Here is a 23,369-nt window from a genome sequence, read left to right as displayed (position 1 = left end):
AAGTGTCCCCCAGTACATACCCGCGGTTTTCAACGTGCCCACAGCACGGCACATCATGGGAGTCCTGACTCTACCGCCCTAGATTAGCAACTCTAGAAATTTCTGGAAACACTTGCTCGTGACGGTCCGAATTCGGTACTGATCTCTCTTCGCCCACCATGGCCTCCATGGCAGTTCCAGGAACTGCCACGTCTCGCTCACTCGCGGATGTCTCCAGAGCAGTTGTATATAACACAGCAGAGGCCATATCCGACTCTGTGCTCGGCATGAAACCCGCCGATACTACACCGTCGACCAGCTTTGGTCTCTTAGGGCGTGTCATTCTATCCATTCTCAGTGTACTGCCTACCCTTCTGTACTGGGTTACATATACCCTACCGACATGGCTGTTCACGCTCTTTTCCATGAGCTTGACCTTCACAATGAACTTCACAACTCTGTACGTCGCCGGCCTTCTTCATGGTGCTTAGCTAAACTTCTACAGGATGCTCGTTGTCGTCTTCGTTGTATCTACCGTCAGCTACTTCGTAAGGTATAGATACATGACTATGTACGCACGACTACCGCCTGAGCCGCAGCGTGAAGAACCACAAGTCGAGGTCTTTCCAGACAGTGCCGAGAGCGACTCCAAGAGGGGCTTGTCTAACTACCTTGATGAATTCTTGAGCGCGATCAAAGTGTTCGGTTACTTGGAGCGCCCAGTCTTCCACGAGCTGACCCGCACCATGCAGACTCGCCGGCTGGTAGCTGGCGAGACCATTCTCTTGGAAGAAGAGAAAGGCTTTTGTCTCGTAGTAGATGGCTTAGTCCAGATCTTTGTCAAGTCAAATCGGAATGATTCAGATTCTGATGAGGATGACATGGGCGAGGGATCACCCGGCGACCGCCACCGACAGGGCTACCAGCTTCTTACTGAAGTGAAAAATGGAGCACCAATGTCTTCGCTATTCTCCATTCTCTCTCTATTTACAGAAGATGTCAAGCTGCGTCATGACGAAGATGAAGACCCACGGCCAAGTGTGCCGGGGACACCACAACGAGAAGCAAGACCATCCATGTCGCGAAACAGTAGCTTTGCTTTCGACGATTCGAGACCGCACACTCCACACGAAGTCCCTGAGGCCAAAATACGGCATCGAAGAACATCAACTTTAAACAGTCCAACAGCAGGCGGTCGACTTCAAAGTGTACCGCCCTTGTCGTTGGATTTGGATGGCTTCGGTGACGAGCGTATCAAGCACAGCAAAACTCGAGGATCACCTTCGCGTCCAGCGAAACCCAAGTCTGCCCATCCAGATATTGTCGCGCGCGCAACCGTAGACACAACCATCGCTATCATTCCGGCTACTGCATTTCGTCGATTAACGCGCATATACCCTAAAGCGACGGCGCATATTGTTCAGGTCATCCTCACGCGGCTCCAGAGAGTTACTCTTGCGACCAGCCATGCTTACCTTAGTCTGACGAACGAGGTCCTCCGCACGGAAAAGCTCATGAATAAGTACACTACCTACGATCTTCCAGGGTTCCTACGTGATGCTCCTCTTGAACGACTCAAGGAGAAGTTTGCAAAAGAAACGGAACGTATTGGCTCAGACGAGGGCATGAAGGGGATAGCATTGCACAACCCTGGAGCTGGTCGCCGACGGAGATCTAGTGTCTCGTTGAGAAGAGGAACAGCTGCACAGGCCCGGCTTGCCGCCGTCCGCGGAGCCAACACTAATATAAGTAACCAAGCATTACCCAAGATCACATCACCTGACCAGGGACCGCGCAACGACAGAATCAGCGCAGGTGATCTGTTGACCAACTCGCAGATGGCGCGAGGGACCGGTCGCAGTGGCCGTAGCAGCTTTTCTCAGCCATATCAACATCAACAGGACCGTCGTGACATGCGCACACCATTGGAAGCTAGCAATTTCAACCCTTTCGCGTCTCCCTCGCTACGTCCCAAAACGCTCCACCGCCAAGAATCTATCGATGAAGCTACAGTGTTTAGGGAGTCTATACTGGGGTGCATGTTCAAGGCTATCGGACTCACTAATCCAGAGAATCCCATGCCCAGGCCAACTGCTTCGGTGGAACAATCACCTCAACTTGTCTCCTTCGACGCCAAGAGACAAAAGGCCGTCTTCACGAACGCATTCGGTTTCATCGACCCTTATGCTGGGGGTTTGCGGGACGGAGACACCGAGTCTGTAGCGTCAGCATCAGGAATGTCCAGCATGAGCGCTGCAGGACCACATAACATATTGGAAGAAGTCGTCAACGATGTGGAAATTGTTTTCTTCCCCAAAGATTCCGTACTTGTGGAACAGGGAGAAAGGAACCCCGGCTTATACTACGTGATCGATGGATTCCTGGATGTGAGCGTGCCCATTGAAGATGACGGACCCGAAACCAACGTGCTAGGGACACTTCCGAATGGGCCTGGCTTGACTGAAGATGATCTTTTTGGTTCGTCACCACGCCCAGCAGGATCAGGTACTCCTTCACGAACTGCTGCAGATGGTAGTAAGAGAAAGCGGACAAGGCGCAGTCTGTTCATGACTAAGCCTGGTGGATTAGCTGGCTATCTTGGAGCGGTATCGTCGAACCGATCCTTCGTCGATGTAACAGCTAAGACGGATGTTTACGTGGGCTTCTTGCCCCGCTCAGCCATTGAAAGAATTGTCGAACGGTACCCTGTCGTACTACTCACGATAGCAAAACGTCTAACGACACTCCTCCCACGCTTGATTCAGCATATCGACTTCGCTTTAGAATGGGTTCAAGTAAATGCTGGCCAAGTCATCTACAATCAGGGCGAAGAGAGTGACGCTATCTACATCGTCTTGAATGGACGATTGCGAGCAATCCGCGATGCTGAAAGCAGCGCTGTAAAGGTCATTGGGGAATACGGCCAAGGCGACAGCGTTGGTGAACTCGAAGTACTCACGGAATCCTCTCGACCCGGATCACTACATGCTATTCGAGATACAGAACTTGCAAAGTTCCCGAAGACTCTCTTCAACAGCCTGGCTCTGGAACATCCCGGTATCACCATCAAGATATCAAAGATCATCGCGTCTCGAATGAGAGCTTTAGTTGACGATCCACTGCATGAACAAAGCAAAGAGCGTGGCACAAAAGCCACTCGGGCAAATGTTTCTTCCACCATCAATCTCCGTACTGTTGCTGTTCTTCCGGTGACTGCTGGAATTCCAGTGGTAGACTTTGGAAGTCGCCTAGTAAACGCACTCACACAAATTGGTATGCCACAAGGTGTGGTATCTCTCAATCAAGCTGCCATTCTAAATCACCTCGGAAGGCATGCCTTCAGCCGCATGGGCAAACTTAAACTTTCGCAATACCTTGCCGATTTAGAGGAAAGGTATGGTATGGTCATCTATGTCGCCGATACACCAGTCAAGTCGCCCTGGACTCAGACGTGTATCAACCAAGCGGACTGCATTCTCCTCGTGGGCCTAGCTGAGTCGTCACCAAACATTGGCGAGTACGAGCGGTTCCTTTTGACAACGAAGACGACTGCACGCAAGGAGCTGGTGCTTCTGCATTCGGAAAGGTACTGTCCTTCGGGATTGACGAGAAAGTGGCTGCGCAACCGCCCATGGATCAATGGCAGTCACCATCATATTCATATGTCATTCCGTGCAACCTCAGAACCAGTGCATCACGCCGGAAGACGTTTCGGAAACGCGCTGAAGCAACGTGTACAAGTCATCCAGGCTGAGATCCAGAAGTACACTTCAAGGAAAGTCCGACAGACGCCGCTCTACTCAGCAGACACGCCTTTCAAGGGTGACTTTCATCGCCTTGCACGACGTTTGTGTGGCCGCTCAGTCGGTCTTGTGTTGGGGGGTGGCGGCGCTCGTGGTATATCCCAGATCGGTATCATCCGTGCGCTTGAGGAAGCTGGTATTCCGATCGACATCGTGGGTGGTACATCCATCGGCAGTTTCATAGGTGCGCTCTACGCTTGGGATGCGGATGTCGTTCCCATGTATGGTCGAGCGAAGAAGTTTGCAGGCCGCATGGGTAGCATGTGGAGATTTGCACTCGACCTCACTTATCCTTCTGCTTCATATACTACTGGCCACGAGTTCAACCGCGGTATCTTCAAGACATTTGGTAACTCACAAATGGAAGACTTCTGGCTCGAATTCTACTGCAATACTACCAACATCAGCAAGTCGCGTTCGGAAATCCACACAAGCGGATACGTCTGGCGCTATGTTCGCGCATCAATGTCGCTTGCTGGATTACTTCCTCCGTTATGTGACAACGGTAGTATGCTTTTGGATGGTGGTTACATCGACAACTTGACCGTCACACACATGAAGAGTCTCGGTGCAGATGTCATCTTCGCCGTCGACGTCGGCAGTCTTGATGACAATGCACCGCAGTCTTTCGGCGACTCACTGAGTGGCTTCTGGGCAACGTTCAATCGGTGGAATCCATTCTCTAGCTTACCCAACCCTCCGACTTTGTCGGAAATTCAGTCGCGCCTCGCGTATGTGTCTAGTATCGATGCGCTGGAACGTGCGAAGAACACACCGGGATGCAGGTATATGCGTCCGCCAATTGATCCGTACGGCACGCTTGACTTTGCGAAGTTTGAAGAGATCTACGAGGTTGGGTACAAATACGGTAAGCCAAGATGCAGCGCTGGGCATCGCATGTGAAAATATTTGCTAACGCGATGCACAGGCAAAGAATATCTAGCGCAACTTCGCGAACAAGGCGTGCTCCCCGTCACCGAAGAGACGGAGAAAGAGAAGAATCTCCGACGGACAATGGCACCGCGACGGGCAAGCATTTAGTCGAGTTGAACCGTGCCCAGAACACGCGGAGGAGAAGGTGGTGCGGGTTATGTGGATATCAAGTAACAGAATGCAGCGGTGGTCGGTGTACTTTTGCCCAATGAGTGCTAGGAATGCGTGTGGATGCAAGGTCGGTCGGCTTGGGGTTTAGTGGCACGCGTCCGTTAGCTCGGCAAGGGTCAGCTTATCACCAATGTCGCGGATAATGACGGGTTAGAGTGTGTAGATAGCAATGAATGAGGGCTGTCAAGGCTGTGAATAGAGGGTCTTGAGGTTTTGTGATCCCTTTTTCTTTTGTCGCTTGCAAGTCCTCACTCCTACACTTTCTCGGGTGTGAGTGTATTGAACGCGTCTTCCCCGCCATCGTCACCACCATTACAGTGGCGAGCTTCCCGAACTTCTAAACAATCGGGCCAATTGCTCGCACAGGATCCGCCCAACAGAAAACAAATCCTTCTGTTCAAAATTAATTGCTTCCCGGGGAGACTCCCCATAGTCTTACTACAACCACACAGCCAGAATGCGTACAGCATGTCTCAGGGCAGCTAGCGCTGCTAGCAGGCTCACACGATCAACGTGTGTAGCCCAGCTATCGCGTCCGCAGCTCGCTGGTAGCTCTCCACGCGCAATCGCATACCAAACCCTGCAAACCTACCAAAAGCGCGGGTTCCAGCAAAACGCTACAAATGCGCAACAGGCGGCCGCAGCCGTCGAAGCCGCAGAGGATGTCTTCGACACCCCGCCCCAGCAGACCGGTTCGGCCAAACCCTTCGATGCGCTCGACACATTTCCCCGCCGTCATATTGGACCGTCTGCCGAATCAGCGGAGGCTATGCTCAAGGCGCTGGATCCGCCCGCGAGCAGCCTAGACGAGTTTGTACGCCAGGTTATACCCGCCGATATCTTGTCTGCGCGCGAGTTGAAGATTGGGAAGCTGTCAGAGAATCAGCAGGAGGCATGGCAGAGCAATGGTGTGCCAGAGTCCGCCTTCCTCAACAGCGCGAAGGAGATTTTGGCTCAGAACAGGCCCGGCAAGAGCCTGATCGGACAGGGATACTATGGCACCAAGGTACCTGAGGTCATCAAGAGGAATGTGTTGGAGAACCCTGCATGGTACACCAGCTATACCCCATACCAGCCAGAGATCAGCCAGGGACGTTTGGAGTCGCTACTGAACTTCCAGACAATGGTGTCAGACCTGACTGGTCTGAGCATTGCCAATGCGTCAGTGCTGGATGAGCCTACTGCGGCGGCCGAGGCCATGACAATGTCCATGGGCATGATGCCATTGTCCAAACAGAAGAGCAAGAACAAGACTTTCCTTGTATCAGAGAGGTGTCATCCCCAGACTCTCGCCGTTCTATACTCTCGTGCTGAGGGCTTTGGTATCAAGATTGAGGTCACAGATGTGCTCAAGGACAACAGCAAGAGGGTGGAGGAGCTAGGCCAAGATCTCGTTGGTGTGCTCGCCCAGTACCCGGACACTGAGGGAGGTGTCAGCGACTTCCGTGGACTCGCCGAGAAAGTGCACAAGACTGGTGCCCTCTTCAGTGTCGCGACCGATCTCCTCGCCCTCACACTGCTTACTCCACCGGGAGAGTTCGGTGCTGATATCGCTTTCGGAAACGCACAACGATTCGGTGTCCCTCTGGGCTTTGGTGGACCACACGCGGCTTTCTTCGCTTGTGACGAGAAGTACAAGCGCAAGATTCCTGGTCGTCTGATCGGTTTGTCAAAGGATAGGCTCGGCAACCCTGCGGCACGACTTGCGTTGCAAACCCGTGAGCAACACATCCGCCGTGAAAAGGCTACCAGCAACATTTGCACAGCACAGGCACTACTGGCAAACATGAGCGCCATGTACGCTGTGTACCATGGACCGAATGGTTTGACAGCGATCGCCAAGCAGGTAGTTGCAAAGGCTCGCATGCTCCAACAAGCCATCGTCGCCACTGGTTTCAAAACTGGCCAGCGCGGACAAATGGACAACGCACCTGTTTTGTTCGACACATTCGTTGTCAAGACAGGCGCAAAGACCGAAAAAATCATCATAAGTCTCGAGAGCAAGGGAGTACTTGTACGAAGGATCGATGACCAGCACATCGGCATTTCCGTTGACGAAACTACGTCTGCACACATTATCGGCACAACAATTAACATTTTCAAGCACCATGGCATGCGAGCTGATGTGTCTTTTGATGAATCTGTCGATATTGAGGTTCCTGAGCCGTTCAAGAGAACTAGCGAATTCATGACCCACCCTGTTTTCAACTCGCATCACTCCGAGACCGAGCTTCTTCGCTACATCAACCATCTGTCTTCGAAGGATCTGTCTCTAGTACACTCGATGATTCCTCTTGGATCCTGCACAATGAAGCTCAATTCCACCGCGGAGATGGCGCCTGTGTCATTTGACACCGTTTCCAACCTACATCCCTTCTTACCTCTAGAGCGAGCCAAGGGATACACCGACATGATCAAGCAGCTAGAAGACGACTTGGCTGACATCACCGGTTTCCACTCGGTCTCGCTACAGCCCAACTCCGGTGCCCAGGGCGAGTTCACCGGTCTTCGCGTCATTCGCAAGTACCTCGAACAGCAGCCTGGCAAGAAGCGTGATATTTGCTTGATTCCTGTCTCGGCGCACGGAACCAACCCTGCTAGTGCTGCCATGTGTGGTATGCGCGTTGTGCCCATCAAGTGCGACCAAGCGACCGGCAACCTGGATATGGCAGACTTGAAGGCCAAATGCGAGAAGCACAGCGAAGAGCTTGGTGCCTTCATGGTCACATACCCTAGTACTTTCGGTGTCTTTGAGCCCAATGTCAAGGCTGCTTGCGACCTGATCCACCAGCATGGCGGCCAAGTCTACATGGATGGTGCCAACATGAACGCCCAGATTGGTCTCTGCTCACCAGGCGAGATCGGTGCTGATGTCTGCCATCTCAACCTTCACAAGACCTTCTGTATTCCCCACGGTGGTGGTGGACCCGGCGTAGGTCCCATTGGTGTCAAGGAGCATCTCTCGCCCTTCCTTCCCGGCCATCTCCGTGGCGAGACTGGTGGCGCTGAAGCTATTCACCCCGTCAGCGGTGCACCCTGGGGAAGCGCCAGTATCCTCCCTATCAGCTGGGCCTACATTAAGATGATGGGTGCCGTCGGCCTCACCCAAGCCACCAAGATTACTCTTCTAAACGCCAATTACATCCTCTCCCGCCTCAAGCCCCACTACCCTATCCTTTACACCAACGATGAAGGCCGCTGCGCTCACGAGTTCATCCTCGACGTTCGCGGTTTCAAGGAAAGCGCCGGCATCGAAGCTATTGACATCGCCAAGCGCCTCCAGGACTACGGTTTCCATGCCCCCACCATGAGCTGGCCCGTCGCCAACACTCTCATGATTGAGCCTACCGAGTCGGAGAGCAAGGCGGAGCTAGACCGTTTCTGCGACGCGTTGATTAGCATCAGGAAGGAGATCAAGGAGGTTGAGGAGGGTCAACAACCCAAGGAGGGCAATGTGCTCAAGATGAGCCCGCACACACAGCAAGATCTTATCACTGGAGAGTGGGATAGGAGTTATAGCCGCGAGAAGGCGGCGTATCCTTTGTCCTACTTGAAGGCGAAGAAGTTCTGGCCTAGCGTTGCGAGGTTGGATGATGGTAAGTCTAAATTCATGATTTCTATGTTCAGGTACATCAACTAACGATATGAAAGCATACGGCGACACAAACCTCTTCTGCACATGTGCGCCTGTTGAGGGCGAGGACAGCGACATCACCGGTGCCGCGGCACCTACCCCTACCTAAATGCCTGCAACAACACGGCAAACAGTAGCAGGGTACTTCTTTTCTCAGGTTTTTCTTTTGCATCAGGGTGTGGGGCTCTTTTAGGAGCTTTTCTTCAACAAGCACCCTAGCGTGGGTGTTCCGGCGTCTACACTACATCACCATGGGTTCAACACTTGCTGGTCGATGGATCTTTTGCTTTTCGATATGATTGGGCGGTTTATGATGCATATGTGGCGTTTCTAGGCATAGATGGATGATGTGATATGATAGGGATGGGAATAAGATGATGTGTTCATGATGCAACAAAGTGTATTGAAACAATTGCTGTGATGTGTGCGATATGCTGCGAGGTATCGCAAACGGTTTCGGCAACTTTCAGAGGCGCATGCGGTCTCGGTAGACGACGGGTAATACTGACGCTAGCTTGACTGCGTATGTATAAGTGTCCTCGTCAAGCTGTTCAACTGCTTCTCTAGCACATCCTCCATTTTCATATACCTTTAAAACAGACCAGGATGTGGGCCATGGTCTGACCAAAAAGCTAACCAAAGAATTACTATGGCTGCTCGGGCTCCACGTCTTGTCGAAAACACGTAGACTGAGCTGGCTGAATATGACTCTTTCTCTTCTTCTTCTTCTCCCGAAAACAGCTTGCAATTGATATCATTGTGTCTTCTTCCGCCTGTTCCCGATACCTCCAGATCAGGTACCCATATGTTCCATGTGCTTCGCCGACTCAAGACAAAATGACAAATCTACGATGGCTATTCTGTCTCTGTCACCTTCTGCTGTTCTCACAAGAGTAAAGCAAAGACAATACGACTTCACATTCATTTGTTACTCGGAATGCAAAACTGGAACGACACTTCACATGCGCTCTGCTGGTAGAATCCGCCACATGTGAACAGCAAAGCTGTTCGTTCTCTCATCCTCCAGAAACAATCCTGCATCCAAGCCATGTTCCCGATGTTTCGAAGGTCAACCTTCTAACATGTGTGGGTGCCGACGGGCTGCGAAAGTACAAGTGAAACGCTTGTGACTATCAAGAAGTGCTGTCTTCTGGAGAACCAAACTTACAAAACGAGAAAGTAAACATGCATGTCGGCAACAGCATTGTGGAGAAGAGCATGTTCCAGCGCCGCTATGAGCCATATAAGTGTCCCATGGATATGCGGATATGGAAAATGACGGCAACATGTTGATCCAGACTTTAAAAAATATACCAGATGACGGTACAGCGTTTACCTCTTTCTGTATGTAGCTCAATTTCCGTCCAGTGTACGAAGCCAGGTTGCGAAAGACAGTATAAAGTCATCGTTGTATACGCGCTCTCTCTCTTCCCTCATAACTTACCTCTTACACAAGTTGTCCAAAACGTATTGGATGACCAAGGAAATGAACCACCAAAAGTAATCGACGGTATTTGCGATGGGTGCGGCATCGCGCGCCGTCTCAAAAAGACCTGTGCGAATGGTTCATATGTCCTTGCTCCCACTCTGTTACTCAGACTCTGTTAGGAAATTCCATAGCGATTTGAATCAAGAAATTTCAACGCTCAAAGATTGAATCCAGAACGGGAAGGTGGATAGAACTATTTCTCAGAACAGTTAGAATGCGGCGCGGATAGAGCCGCGGTCGACATTGCCTCCATGGACCTCAAACTAGAGAATTTATCTCTCACCCTCTATCATTCGGCCACGAGTGGACTGTTCAGTTACGTTCGCTTGCTCTACACAGTACTAGAACTTACCGAAATAAGATTGACACTACCCATTCAAGGGCTTGTTCTGTGCCACTACTGAATACATTGTTTCAGCGCATTGTAGACTGACCTTCATCACACCAACATCGTCTTCGACCGTTCGTCGCACCCACATGGCAACCTTTCACCCCTTTCCCCGTCTACCATACGAGCTGCGGATGCAAATATGGGAAGCGACAGTCGAGCCTCGCGTGGTAAACTTTGAGTTCATCTATCAGCGCAGGTGGAGAATACCTGCCGAGCGACCGACTTACATCAAATCTTCCACACCTGTACCCGCCGTGCTTCAGACCTGCCAAGAAGCACGAAATCATGGGTTGTACCAGAAATGTTTCTCGGAGATTGCTATACCGGGGCACGGCGCGCAGTAGGTATTCATTATGTACTCTGATATGCTTCCCATGCTAAAGCGCTATGCAAAAATGCAGGTACGTGTGGGTTAATCTCGGCATGGATACCATCGACATCGGAGAGTCCATGTTTGAAAGTTTCAAGCCGGTCGCTCCGCTCATTCACCGACTGAAGTTTGCACGTGAAATGCAGTCAGAGTTCTTCTACCATTCGGAAGTTCGAGAGGTCCAGGATTTTGTCAATGCGAAGGAAATTTGGATCGTGCCTCTAGACGGCCTGAATTCATGTGTTGGAGCCACGGAGGAACATTATTGGCCATGTGGGAAAGACAATGTTTTCTATATTGATCCTGATAATCCTGAACGAGTTTTCGTAGGAAGTGATGGAGAAGATGAGATTGACACGCTCTATGGGCCAGTGGAACTGTATCAGTAGGCATGTGTGCAGCGTCTTTTCCTTGTTCAGTGCATGCTAGAGATGGGACGTCACCATAGAAATGTACACTAATTTTACTTCTCTATACCATCATGACGCGTCTCGACATGCTGCTTCCCTCCCCAAATAACCACCATGAAGCATTAGTAATCTCTCAGTAACAGTCACTCTTTCTGGACTTTTTGACTGCATTGCGATCGACCCTCGGATCTAGCGCATTCATCAGGCCACTCTTGTGAGGATTCGTGGTCGACTTAGGCTCTTTCTTCATTGTCTTGGGTCCAACAATGGGGGCAGAGGGATCGACTCTTGCTTCTAGAGGCCGTAGTATATCAGCCACCCTTCCGCTTGCTATCTGACATGACACCAATAGCTGCAAGCTACTTCAGCCTTTGGAACGAGAACTTACTGCTTCTTCGGCGTGACTGGCGAAGTAGCTCATCGTCTGACTCGGGCGAATATCTTCCCAATTCTGACTGCGATGGATTCTCGTAGCGTGTATCGCATTGGGACATAGGCTCTGTAGTAGCGCGGTCTGGCTGATGGTATTGCTGCGAGTCAGCATCCCGCTCGAGCATGTTCAGGATGCTGCTTTGGTGTATGGGTTTTGGTTGATGGTATGATGGGTCGGGTTGGCTATAGCCGGGGCCACGAGCGGACGGTTCGTCTGTGAGATGGGCTGTCGCTTCTTCAGGAGGGTCAAACTTCTGAGCAGCTTCAAGACCGGATGCGCGACTGATCGAGCCGCGGAGATGGTGGATGTTGGGGTGGTCAGCGTACTTCATCGATTCTTCATCGGGCCCAGCAACGAATACGGGATCGAGTTTGTTTGCAGCCTCTAACCCGGATGAACCGCCGATCGAGCCTCGGTGCTCATGGGGAGGATTTCCCCCATGTTGATGTTCGTGTGGCGGGTGCCAGGCCTCGTCGAACCCTTTCGAGGGCTGCCATCCAAAGTCTTTCTCGGCTATACTTCATCAGCCCCGTATCGGATAGCATATTGTACGGGAAAGTATTATGAAGTATACGTGGTATGCGTAGTCTAGAATGTTGACTCTCACCTGTACCATCAGTCTGCGTCGTGGGAAGCGAAGAGCGAAGAAGAGCTGACATGTCAGCGAGAGCAACAAAATGAAGGAATCGGTACGAGGAAAAGGGTATATTAATGTTAAAATGCGCAGTGGATCGCCTATCTACGTGTCTCGTAGCCCGTACCGCCAACGTTCGATGTAGGATCAGCGCGATGGTCAACATCCGAGTCGAAGCGCGGGTCAAGCTTGTTACCAACGTTGGTCGAGTGCGGTCCAGCATTTGTTGAGCCGGTCGCAGTTCCCCTGTGGTCCATGTCCGAGTCGTACCTGGGGTCGACCTTGTTGCCAATGTTTGAGTTGTGCGAGCCGTAGTTTGTGGCTGTGGTGTTGGTTGTGTTCATGCGTTCGCGGTGGGCATCAGTGTCGGCAGGAGTAACACCAGCGTCGGCAGGGTGGCCTCGGTAGCCTCGATCCCACTCGTCGACTCCCTTGTTGGCGATCTCCTGGTTCTTGGTTGCGCTCGCCTTGTCGCCGCTCGCGTCATCGACTATAGCCATAGCGTTGCCGCGGATGGCCTCGCCAGTTCCCTATGAATGTTAGTACGATTTCATGTCAAGATAGTCCGAGGAACGGCTTGTGCAAACTTACGTGGACCATACCCACGCCTTTGCGGATAGAGTCGCCAAGAGTCATGTTGGAGGTATATGTATTAGATGTATGTGTAGGTGATAACCAAGAGCTCGTATAGCTGTAGGGGTATGCGTAGAAGTTGGGGTATCAGGGTATAATGTGATTACAGTAATGAGCAGAAAGATGGGAAAGGTCCGAACATAAGTGCTCGACGCTGGCAGTCGCTACCACACAACCTGCTTTTGCGATTGACATGATTTCGCGAAGTTTGGGAAAGCGCATTGCGACATAGGCTCGAAGATGTGATGTCATGCTCCGCGTGCAGGATTCGCGGACGATGCCGGTAGGGCTGAGCTAGCCACATCAGGGCCTTTGCTTGTCGAGCATATTCCGTTAGGATGCACTTTTACGGTGACATGACATCGATGCTCACTTTCACATGAGCATGTAGATTAGATTTTCAACACCTTCTGTTAAATGATAGTACCTATATCAAGGAGTCAATTATCACTATATCCTGTATACTGCATCAATCTGCCCACGCTGTAACATACTGTATCCAAGCACCTTGAGCATAAAAGTCTTCAAACCTCCGATTCAATCACACCATGCGGTCTTACTACAACCAAGTTGCATCGAGGCAATCATCAATCACTATCTATCACTCTATACGTGTTTTCGAAATACTTTTTACATTATATTCATCAGAATGTAACATCTGACGTCTCCATTTTGCGGTAGAAGATTGTATAACAAGGCGCATCAAGGTTTTAACCACATAGTAAAAGGAACTGCAGCGAGAAAGCTGAAAGGTGACGGGGAGTTTGTGTTCTCCTGAGAAGGCAGTTGTAATTATCATCAACACCTATGTCTAAATTTACAATTTGCATGTCATCAAAGTCGTGATCGCGACGCGTCCGAGCCGTGGCCGGGTCGCCGCCCTCCTCTCACGCCCATTCGCCAACGCCTTTTCTCTATTAACCGATTTCATCTCTGCTTCGGAATGTTGAGAAGCTTTTTAGGCCTTGCCAGCAGTGTAGAAGTCGTCGAGAGCAACCTTGAGCCTCTGACTCATGCTTTTTTCACCTTCGCGTACCCACACTCGAGGGTCGTAGAACTTTACCAAGTTAGCTATAATTAATTTACTAATAGAAGTAGTAATCGCGTACCTTCTTGTTGGGCTTGTCCTCGCCGTCTGGGTTACCAACTTGAGTGAGGAGGTAGTCCTTCTTGTTGAGGACGTAGTCGCGAACACCCGACAAGTAGGCCCATTGCATATCGGTGTCGAGGTTGACCTTGACGACACCGTATGAGATCGCCTGACGGAAGTCGTCGACAGAGCTGCCGCTGCCACCGTGGAATACGAGGAAGACGGGCTTGTCGTCCTTGCTCTTGACTTGCTCCTTGACGAACTGCTGGTGCTTCTGGAGCAATTCAGGGCGGAGCTTGACGTTACCAGGCTTGTAAACACCGTGGACGTTACCGAAGCCAGCGGCGATCGAGAAGTACTGGGAGACCTCGCTCAAGGTCTTGTAGATGTCAAAGATATCTTCAGGCTGGGTGTCTGATTGTGGGTGTACGAAGTTAGTGTATGTCTCACTGGCAGTTCGTACAGGCACACTTACAGAGCGAGTTGTTGTCAACATCCTCGTTGTTGACACCATCCTCTTCACCGCCAGTGATTCCAATCTCCATCTCCAAGAATTGCTTCATGGGAGCAGCGCGCTGGAGGTACTTCTTGGTGGTCTCAATGTTCTCTTCCTTGCTCTCCTCTGAGAGGTCAATCATGTGGGAGCTGAACAGCGGTACGCCATTTGCCTTGAAGAACTTCTCGTCCTCGTCGAGCATGCCGTCCAACCAGGGCAGAAGCTTCTTGGCGCAGTGGTCGGTGTGCTGCAGATTTGAAAATACAATGTCAGTGGATGTCTCACATGCATTTCGTATAGGCACAACTCACGAGAACAACGGGGATACCGTATGCGGGCGCAATTGCGCGGATGTAGTGAGCACCGGCGATGGCTCCCTGGATGGAAGCGCTCTGGTCCTTGTTGTCGACGCCCTTTCCGGCGAAGTATGCGGCACCACCCTGGCTCATTTGCTAGGAAGACGGGTTAGCCTTGTGCGCGACCACGGTCCGATGGCAGCTCAACATACGAGGATGATGGGGGACTTGGCATCGCGGGCAGCCTCGAGGGATGCGACGACGGTGGAGGAGGAAGTCACGTTGATCGCGGGGATGGCGTATCCCTCGGATTGTGCGTGCTTGAAGAGGTTGTAGACCTGGAGTATGTCAACTGCTTGTTCGAGGCAAAAGCGAGAATCGATTCGCATACATCGTCACCGTAGATGACACCAGTCCTGAGGTAATGGTTGTTAGCTTCAGCTCATGATCATGCGAGCGGGGTCCATGTAACCTACTTTCCCTTGAGGACCTCGGAAGCTTGAACCATGTTTGCGATTGTAATTGGTGTTTATTGGGGTATGGGTATGTGTTGGATTGTAGAATTCAGCAATTGGGATTGTGAAGAGGTGTAGGTGTGGTATGAAGAGAGAACTTTGCGCAGGTGTTGAGGCTGTCTAGTTAAAGTTCAAACATGGTAGTGGGGTTGGCGGACCACAAAAAACAACCCCGCTAATGACCGCAGCAGTGACGCAGCTGCTGGTTTCGCGCCAGCTTCCCTCACCAGGCCTACCCACGGCGCATGGTAAAAGCAATTCAAACCCCACGAATTTTTCCATTTGCGAGATATGATACGTTGACTGTCGAATTTTCTCATTCCTGCGTATCGCACAATGGCCTCACTCAATCATTTGGCTCCCATCCGTGGGAGGGCGCATTCCATCATGCTCGGTTGGTCTGATACACGATGATGCTTCACGGCCGCGCTCTGAAGTCATGGCGGGGCCGCTTTCGCTCGGCAGCGCGGAAGTAAAGTGGACTGTCTTTTCACCTTAGCTCGGTGAAGCATCATTGCAATCCACAGGTGACATGTTGTCCGAGTCTCGCCGCAAAACGCTATCTCGCCTTACGCCTCGAATTACCGAGCCAGCCACTCCTTCCATGTTACTCAGCTCCGTCTAGAGCATGCAAGGTCCCACCAATGAAGTCACTCTGATGATGCGGGACAAGACATATGCGCCATATCGTGATCATAATTGAGGTGTTGTTGAATTTTTCCGATATGCGGAAATGCAAATGACATGGATGGCACAGGTATATCTTTACAGCGAGGCGGAGGAATCCTCGGAAGGTGAGGTTCTGGGCCTCTCCAGATGTCCGGAAGTTGGGGTCTACGATATGTTGCGGCCAGTTAACCAAGTCTCATGATTCCGATCCCTTCGCTCTGATCCGGATATTCCTCACAATAGGTTCCTCTACGCCGGATAACCGTATCTCGGCCTTGAATATGCCCAGCTGCTTGACACGCGATGTGTCGCCCTCCTCGTGCCCTGAGAGGAACTTGACGTCTGCCTCATTCAGTATCACGCGGGCCGCCTCGTCGTTGTGCGCCAGCGCTCCCTTTATAGTGGCCACAAGATCGGTGCTTGAGACAGAGCCGTAGATAGCATCTGCAGACGCCTTCTTGCTCATCGCCGCTGCAGTCAAAATGTCTGCTGCACCAGACGCACCCATGCGCCCGCTCGATGGGCTGTCTTGCTCGATTCGCTGGCGGTAAAAGTCGATCGTGGGTGGTACAAATGCATCGAGGAGCTCCATGGATCGCTCAGGCTGTTCTTGTCAGTATTGGTGGTTACAACGACTAGATATAGGACATACGCTGAGCACATCGATTTCAATCGGCCGTACATAGTGCTTCGGCTGCTTCATGAAATCGACCTCCTCTTCCTCCGCCTCCTCCAGGTTCAGTCGTACGCCATATGAGAAATCGCGGCCCATGTCCACATCCTGCGCCTTGAGCTGCTTCATCTGGGTAGCGGGAACATAGTCGGCGACGCGTGCGGGGAACCATCGGTTACGCATGAGAGAAGGGTTGAGCGGGACATATGAGCCTTTGTAGTATTAGCCATGTCGAACTGGTGTTTGTTGTGACCACTTTGACAGCTTCAAGGAACTTGCAGAGGGCACATGTTAAACTTCTGCCGTAGATGCATCGTACCTGCGCGACCAAATCTTGGCACATCCTTTAGTAGCTTCACGACAATGTTGCGCTCTGCCTCTTTCGCCTTCTTTGAGATGTTGCGGGTCTGCTGCGACGCCGAACCCCCCAAATTTTGCCGCGTCACCCTCCGTATACACGACGTACACTGCGGGAGCAGCGTCGAGGTTCTTAGCGAAGCCATTGGGCGTGTCGTGGTGAGGCGTGCTTAATTTCAGGAAAAGTGCAAGACGTCCATCAGATGTGGAGATCCTTGCGACGGAGGGCGGAAGGTGCCAATGGCCGGTGCTACTTGCCGTAGGCTCGGCATACTTTGCGCCCGCCTCACGAGCAAACGACAGATGACGGCCAGCGCGATATCCCAAGCTGGGCAGCAGTCAGACCATGGCTGATGCGGTAGTCAGCCATACTCTACGCCCTATCCATAGCATTTTCGCAGCACAACCTTAGCACGACCGAGCACAGCGTCCGCGATACCGTACACGACCCCAGATCCTCCATCCAATCCCGCAGTAGCGGGAGTGACAGGCGCCGCAAGATGCCTGAGAAGCCCCTCACAATTGCAACCTACGCCGCAGGAGCCTCCCTCGCCGCCATTACCCTGGTCTATGTCTTTGGCCCGACGTACTTTCTCGACGACGATGCAAATGCAGCTAGCAGTAAGAAGAAGGGCGTAGTGGGTCTCAGCAATGCGGCCAACGACTGCTTCATCAATTCTGTGCTGCAGGCGCTTGCCGGCCTGCCAGACCTGCGCATATATCTCATACGAGAAACGCACAGGCGCATGCTCGATGGACCAGAAGTTTATGATGTGGACCCTGAAAGGTTGAATGCCGAGACAGGGACCGCAAGGCCCGCAAAGCTACAGGGCCTGCAGAGAGGCATTCTGACCCATGGACTGAAGGACATCCTCGACAAGCTTAACGAGCGGCCCATATACAAGAAGACCATCTCTCCGCAACCTTTTATTCGGTCGCTCGAGCATGCATTCGGAACCCGGATCAGCCGGCAACAGCAGGATGCGCAGGAATTTCTCCAGATAGTCACTGAGCGCCTGTGCGACGAGTATCACGCTGGCGGAAAGGCTAGGCGACAGGCTACACGGTCAGGCATCACCATCACAACTGGGGACGGCGCATCAGAAAGGAGAGAGGTCGAGCAACAGTTCGGCGCGGCACCGCCTGAAGGTTCTGGTAGTGACGGTGTCGAGGAAGAGCTGGGAGAGGACGAAGCACCTGCAGATGAGGAAGGCTTTCCGTTCGAGGGCAAAATCGAATCGCAGATTGAGTGCGAGACATGTCACTTCAAGCCGAAGCCTACCGTGTCGACATTTGTCACCCTGACCCTGAACGTACCGCAAGCCTCTTCCACCTCACTCAACGCCTGTCTTGACGGAATGCTCAAGGTTGAATACATCGACGATTTCAAATGCGAGCGCTGTCGGCTAGAGCATGCGCTCAGGAGCAAAGATCATCAGCTTTCGCGAACCATCGACCCAGATGCACAATCGCTTTTACAATCAGACATCGCCAAGATCCGACAAGCGTTGGAGGAAGACCCTGAACAGCCGCCTGAAGGTGTCGAGCTTCCGGATACCAGCCAGGCACCCAAGCGTCGCATATCGCGTCACATGTACATCTCGCAGTTCCCCAAGGTTCTTGCGATACATCTGTCGCGATCAACGTTCGCCATCGGTGCTGCCTCGACGAAGAATATGGCCAAGGTGGCCTTCCCTGAAGCTTTGCCTCTGGGTGGACTATTAAGTCGCAAAAACTACCGCCTTCTTGGAATGGTCACACACAAGGGCAGTCACAACAGCGGTCACTATGAATCCTTCCGCCGTCAAGTGCAGCCTCTCCCATTCTCCACAAATGCGACGCTTGGTACTGAAGGCGCGTACAGTCGCCAAGCCAGTCCATACCCGTCCGCAGCACCGTCAATAGCACCTTCAGCTATGCACAGCCCACGGATCTCAGCACTTAATCTTCCCAATACCGTCGACCGCAGCTCACCAGTCCCATCCACACCTACACTGAACTCTCCTTCGACACGGTCGCTATCTTCTCAAGATACCATACCTTCTTCATCAAGAGGACCAGCGCCGACTTCCGCGCCGCGGATGCATGACTCCGACCCATTGCAAACGATACCATCCTCTACCGAGACAGGAACCGGTAGCGATTCTTTGTCACGTACGAGGAGTATCCGGTCGCTAAAGGAGCGCGCGTCAGAGAAAGCGTCATCGATAAAAGAGTCAAACCCTCTGCGACGAAAGTCGAAGAAGACAAGCAACAGGTGGTGGCGTATAAGCGACGATAAGATCAAGGAGAGCAAGACATCCGAAGTCTTGAACATGCAGAAGGATGTATACTTGTTGTTTTATGAGCTGAACAAGGTTTGATCCCAGAATAGATAGCTATTGTACAGACAGTGACAGATATGTGACTGCATCTCAAAGATATCAATGGTGACGGTGTAGTGGAAACGTCTGGGGTAAATATCACTCGATTTTAAAGCGAGACACGAATGAAAGATGTGAAGCGTGATGCAACTGAAACAATGAAAGTGATCGATAAACCTTTACTCTCAGTATTTCTAGGACTACCTACGATGCTCATGCGCCGCGAGTACTACGTCGCTGGAGTGGCTTTATCAGCAATGATCTCATTGGCCAACAATACACGTGGCGTTCTTCACCCAACGATAACTACCAATCGCGATGATGCCTAGCCTGCAATGCAACAACATCAATGCTACGCTCGTAATAAAACCTCACTTTCCCCTCACTTGTGTTGTCCGGTCACCAAAAAGAGCAACTGCCGCGCGGATCTGGTAGTCGTCCGGTCACTCGCATCGTCTAACACGTATCGCGTTACAACGGGTAGAAGGAAGTTGGCAAACAGATAAGATACGAGTACGATTGTTTTGGGTCCGACATTGGTTGCAAAATATTAGGCCCACCTGAACCATATCAATAGCTGGAGAGATATCAGCCATAGCGATCAGTTCATACCCTGTATTCATTACTAGTACTTTCCAAACCGACATCTCCTCTCTTCAACACAGCTTTTGTCAAAACACCAGCACCATGCCAAGCCTCGAAGCAGACGAGACAGCTTTTCTCCAGGCTGTGGGAAAGCAGACCTTCACGAACCCGCCTCGCGTCCTTATCATCGGGGCAGGAAGTCGTGGCACTGCCTACGCTGAAGCCGCGCTTTCTTCAACGAATTCTATCATCGCGGCTGTATGCGAGCCCAGTGACTACAAACGCGGTGAATTTGGTCGCAGATTCATCTGGGGCAGTGGGAATGAAGCCACTGGCAACCAAGCATTCCGTAGTTGGAAAGACTGGAAGGAGTATGAGGTGAAGAGAAGAGAGCAAGAAAAAGCTGGTCACAGCGTAGACAAAGGCGTCAACGCAGTGTTCGTCTGTGTACTCGATGAGTTGCATGAGGAGGTTATCTGTGGTATCGCTGACATGGGCGTACACATCTCGTGTGAGAAACCAATGAGTACGAGATTGGATAGTTGCATGAGGATGTACAGAGCACTCAGGGCCCCTGACGGCGAAAGCAAAGCCAAGGAAACGATCTTCGGCATCTGCCACGTATTGCGCTATTCGCCGCATAATATGTTACTGAGACATCTGGTGCTTGAGAAGGACGTTATTGGGGATGTGTTGAGTATCGAACATGTTGAGCCGGTCGGTTGGTGGCATTTCTCACATAGCTATGTAAGGTATGATCAACCTGACCACTCCTTCTAAAGTCTAGTACTAACAAGAACAGGGGAAACTGGAGGAAGGAGTCAAAGACTGCACCATCTTTGCTTACAAAGTCATGCCACGATATCGATTTCCTCATGTGGATGCTCTGCTCGCCTGGCCCGAACGCGGATTACGCGACACCTCACCTTCCTTCATTAATCACCTCTACAGGGTCTCGCAACTTCTTCCGCAGGGAGCGCAAACCGAAGACAGCTGGGTCAGCTACAAACTGTCTTTCCTGCGCGCACGAGTCTGGATGCGACTACAGTGCGAAGAAGATTTATCTTGAGAGGCATCTGAACAACGGCAACGCGGATTGGCCAGTGAAGATTGTGAATCCAGAGATCGAAGATATCTATAAGACTATGGGAAAAGAAGCAGCTGGAAAGCAGCTTCTCAAAGATCTGGCTGAAGACTACAGCGTCGACGCTCCAACCAGCGAAGTAGAACAACGCCCATGGTTTGGGCGATGTGTCTGGGAGTCCGATAATGATGTCTGTGATGACCAGATGGTCACTATCACCTGGGACGATGACCCAATCGTGAAGGACGATGACGGCCTACCTTTGGTATACGGTCGCGGCGCAAAGAAAGCGCAATTCCACATGATCGCTTTTACTGAGAAGCAATGCGAACGGCGAGGTCGTATCTACGGTACCAAAGGCGAGATTGAGTACGATAGCACCAACATCAAAGTTCACAACTTCTCGACAGGGCAAACCAAAACCCATAGTCCCCATCTTGCAGGCGGTGGTCACGGCGGTGGTGACGAGGGACTTGCGCGACAATTCCTGATGGCGGTCAACGCTGTCGACTCTGGCGCCATGTCCGCGTCAGATGCTCAGCGACAGTACCTCGGATGCAACCTTGAGGAGGCGTTCCGCAGCCATGCCATGGTTTTCGCGGCCGAAGACGCTCGAACGAAGCGCCAAGTGGTCGACTGGAAGAAGTGGTGGGCCGAGTCGGTGGAGTCTCAATTACACCAGCGGTAACGTGGCATGCGTAAGTGATGATGACAGTTCAGGCCAGCAAGGAGAGCACGGAGGGTAGTTTCTATCGGTTGCCGAAATGTGCGGCAATGTACAAGGGCGCCTAGATCAAAGCATGACATCGGATGAGGCTCTTGCGAAGCTTGTGAAACCGAGATGAAGGCTGCCAAACCTCGCGCCAATCCGCTGTCAGCGCTCGATGAAGCAATTCTAGCCCCAGGCACGTTTGACAGTTAATCTCCGTATTCAGGCAATTAACGGCCTTTTCGCAGCCGGTTTCGTCCCGTCTGGGCTATATTTGGTGACCGTGCCTGCGACTAATATCTCCTCTTAGGGTGAACATGGGCGCTTAATAGACTATGAGGCTCAAGGAAGACGATGGGTAGGGCTGGAAATTTTCTCCACGAGAGCGTTTCCGGGTGCAACGTTTGGGAGTATGGGCGCTTGGATTGGCAGATGGATTTGGGGCCAGTCAGATTGTCCGGTTTGTAGTACATTGGACGAGAACGACACTCGCGCTGTCTTCGGGAGCGTCCGAACCTCAGTTTGCGCTTTTTCGTAGGTCGAGCTCAAGACGCCGCTGGGGGCTGTGCATGGAGTCGAGTCGCATAGCATGGCAGAGGACAGCGCAGCAGGTGGGCGAGGCCCAAGACCCGGAAGAAACTTGCTTGACAACAACGCGGTGAACGCGTCGACGTGTGAGCGGTCTAGGAAGCGTGTTATAGTCGTGAATACACTTCTCTCCGCCCATTGTGAGTCACTCGTTCGTGCATGGCGGGCATGCGGGAAGACGCATGTCGCTCCGCAGAAACGAAACGTTGGAGCGTCGTGGTCCAATCATCCTGCTTTCTTCCATCGATGACTCTTAACGGGCTGCAGATGCCCCACGCAACGCGGGACCCAGCACGGACGACACGGCAGGCGCTAAGCGGACAACACCATGGCCGTCCATTCGTCCCTTCGCGCTGCCAACGTCAAACTGCCGCCCCGGCGCCCATCGAGAAAAGTCCCTCAGTGTAGTACTACACACTAGAACTCTGCTATGCGGCGCCGAGGCTGCCGGTTTCATGTTATCCAACCGCCCCATGTGCAGGCGCCTCGCTGGCCCGCTTACCGCTTTCGTATACTTCTTCATAGCTGTAGCCATTGAGAGGACATATTCCCATGCCACCATACTACATCGAGTATGCAACGCCTCAAGAATAGCATAGCCAGAGTCGTTCGCTAGCCACGTACTCGCCCAAGCCAAGCACCAGCAGCGCTATGTTTCAGACGCCTTGTGAGGCTCGCATGTTGTAGAAGCATGCTCTGATACTGCCGCCAGACCGCCAGAACGTCTACCGGTCCAACTCCCCGGGTGCTGGCCCTTCGATGGATCGTGTTTCAGATGTTTTAGCGCGAAGTGGGCGTTGGTTCTCGTGTCTCTACGCGGGGAACAGGAAGGATAAGAAGTCTGTCTGTGCCGCAATCCACCAGTCCATCAGCTTCTTCAAGGACTTCATCTAGAGCACTGCCCGACGAGTCGATTGTGTCTCATTTCCTTTTCCTTCCCTAACTTCTGCGTTTTTGTCTTAGACACCTGGAGCTGGACTCTGCTACTAATCGCTATTCGATAATCTCTTCCTGTCTCTATCCTCAATCTCCACCGCGTAAGTCACTGCTTTTATCCTCGAGCC

At 51.9% G+C, this 23,369-nt stretch overlaps 7 protein-coding genes across 7 annotated transcripts; 5 read left to right on the top strand and 2 right to left on the bottom strand.

Annotated features, from left to right (window-relative positions):
• Nucleotides 1–158: 158 nt before the first annotated feature.
• Nucleotides 159–4,823, top strand: GT037_000329 (patatin-like serine hydrolase; the record flags this gene model as incomplete). The annotated part of the gene is made up of 3 exons (XM_038925376.1): nt 159–439; nt 485–4,650; nt 4,711–4,823. 3 exons carry the CDS (start codon nt 159–161, stop codon nt 4,821–4,823), a joined length of 4,560 nt encoding a protein of 1,519 aa, XP_038791232.1.
• A 520-nt stretch (nt 4,824–5,343) lies between these two features.
• On the top strand, nt 5,344–8,629 carry GT037_000328 (glycine dehydrogenase; the record flags this gene model as incomplete). The annotated part of the gene is made up of 2 exons (XM_038925375.1): nt 5,344–8,482; nt 8,538–8,629. 2 exons carry the CDS (start codon nt 5,344–5,346, stop codon nt 8,627–8,629), a joined length of 3,231 nt encoding a protein of 1,076 aa, XP_038791231.1.
• Nucleotides 8,630–10,486: 1,857 nt separating this feature from the next.
• On the top strand, nt 10,487–11,159 carry GT037_000327 (uncharacterized protein; the record flags this gene model as incomplete). The annotated part of the gene is made up of 2 exons (XM_038925374.1): nt 10,487–10,740; nt 10,802–11,159. The coding sequence occupies 2 exons, from the start codon at nt 10,487–10,489 to the stop codon at nt 11,157–11,159; spliced, it is 612 nt and encodes a 203-aa protein (XP_038791230.1).
• Nucleotides 11,160–11,313: 154 nt separating this feature from the next.
• Nucleotides 11,314–15,270, bottom strand: GT037_000326 (uncharacterized protein; the record flags this gene model as incomplete). The annotated part of the gene is made up of 10 exons (XM_038925373.1): nt 11,314–11,474; nt 11,569–12,126; nt 12,357–12,777; nt 12,839–12,938; nt 13,967–14,384; nt 14,446–14,713; nt 14,778–14,918; nt 14,975–15,100; nt 15,154–15,178; nt 15,239–15,270. 10 exons carry the CDS (start codon nt 15,268–15,270, stop codon nt 11,314–11,316), a joined length of 2,250 nt encoding a protein of 749 aa, XP_038791229.1.
• An 872-nt stretch (nt 15,271–16,142) lies between these two features.
• GT037_000325 (uncharacterized protein) lies at nt 16,143–17,122 on the bottom strand (the record flags this gene model as incomplete). The annotated part of the gene is made up of 3 exons (XM_038925372.1): nt 16,143–16,550; nt 16,599–16,831; nt 16,939–17,122. The coding sequence occupies 3 exons, from the start codon at nt 17,120–17,122 to the stop codon at nt 16,143–16,145; spliced, it is 825 nt and encodes a 274-aa protein (XP_038791228.1).
• A 354-nt stretch (nt 17,123–17,476) lies between these two features.
• Nucleotides 17,477–19,339, top strand: GT037_000324 (cysteine proteinase; the record flags this gene model as incomplete). Its single annotated transcript, XM_038925371.1, has 1 exon — nt 17,477–19,339. One exon carries the CDS (start codon nt 17,477–17,479, stop codon nt 19,337–19,339), a length of 1,863 nt encoding a protein of 620 aa, XP_038791227.1.
• Nucleotides 19,340–20,026: 687 nt separating this feature from the next.
• On the top strand, nt 20,027–21,696 carry GT037_000323 (streptomycin biosynthesis protein; the record flags this gene model as incomplete). The annotated part of the gene is made up of 2 exons (XM_038925370.1): nt 20,027–20,676; nt 20,727–21,696. The coding sequence occupies 2 exons, from the start codon at nt 20,027–20,029 to the stop codon at nt 21,694–21,696; spliced, it is 1,620 nt and encodes a 539-aa protein (XP_038791226.1).
• Nucleotides 21,697–23,369: the final 1,673 nt, after the last annotated feature.

The sequence above is a fragment of the Alternaria burnsii genome (genome assembly GCF_013036055.1).
Source record: "Alternaria burnsii strain CBS107.38 chromosome Unknown 705, whole genome shotgun sequence".
Lineage (NCBI taxonomy): Eukaryota > Fungi > Ascomycota > Dothideomycetes > Pleosporales > Pleosporaceae > Alternaria > Alternaria burnsii.
The sequence above is the reverse complement of the archived record's forward strand: the minus strand, read 5'-3'. Positions and strand labels throughout refer to the sequence as shown.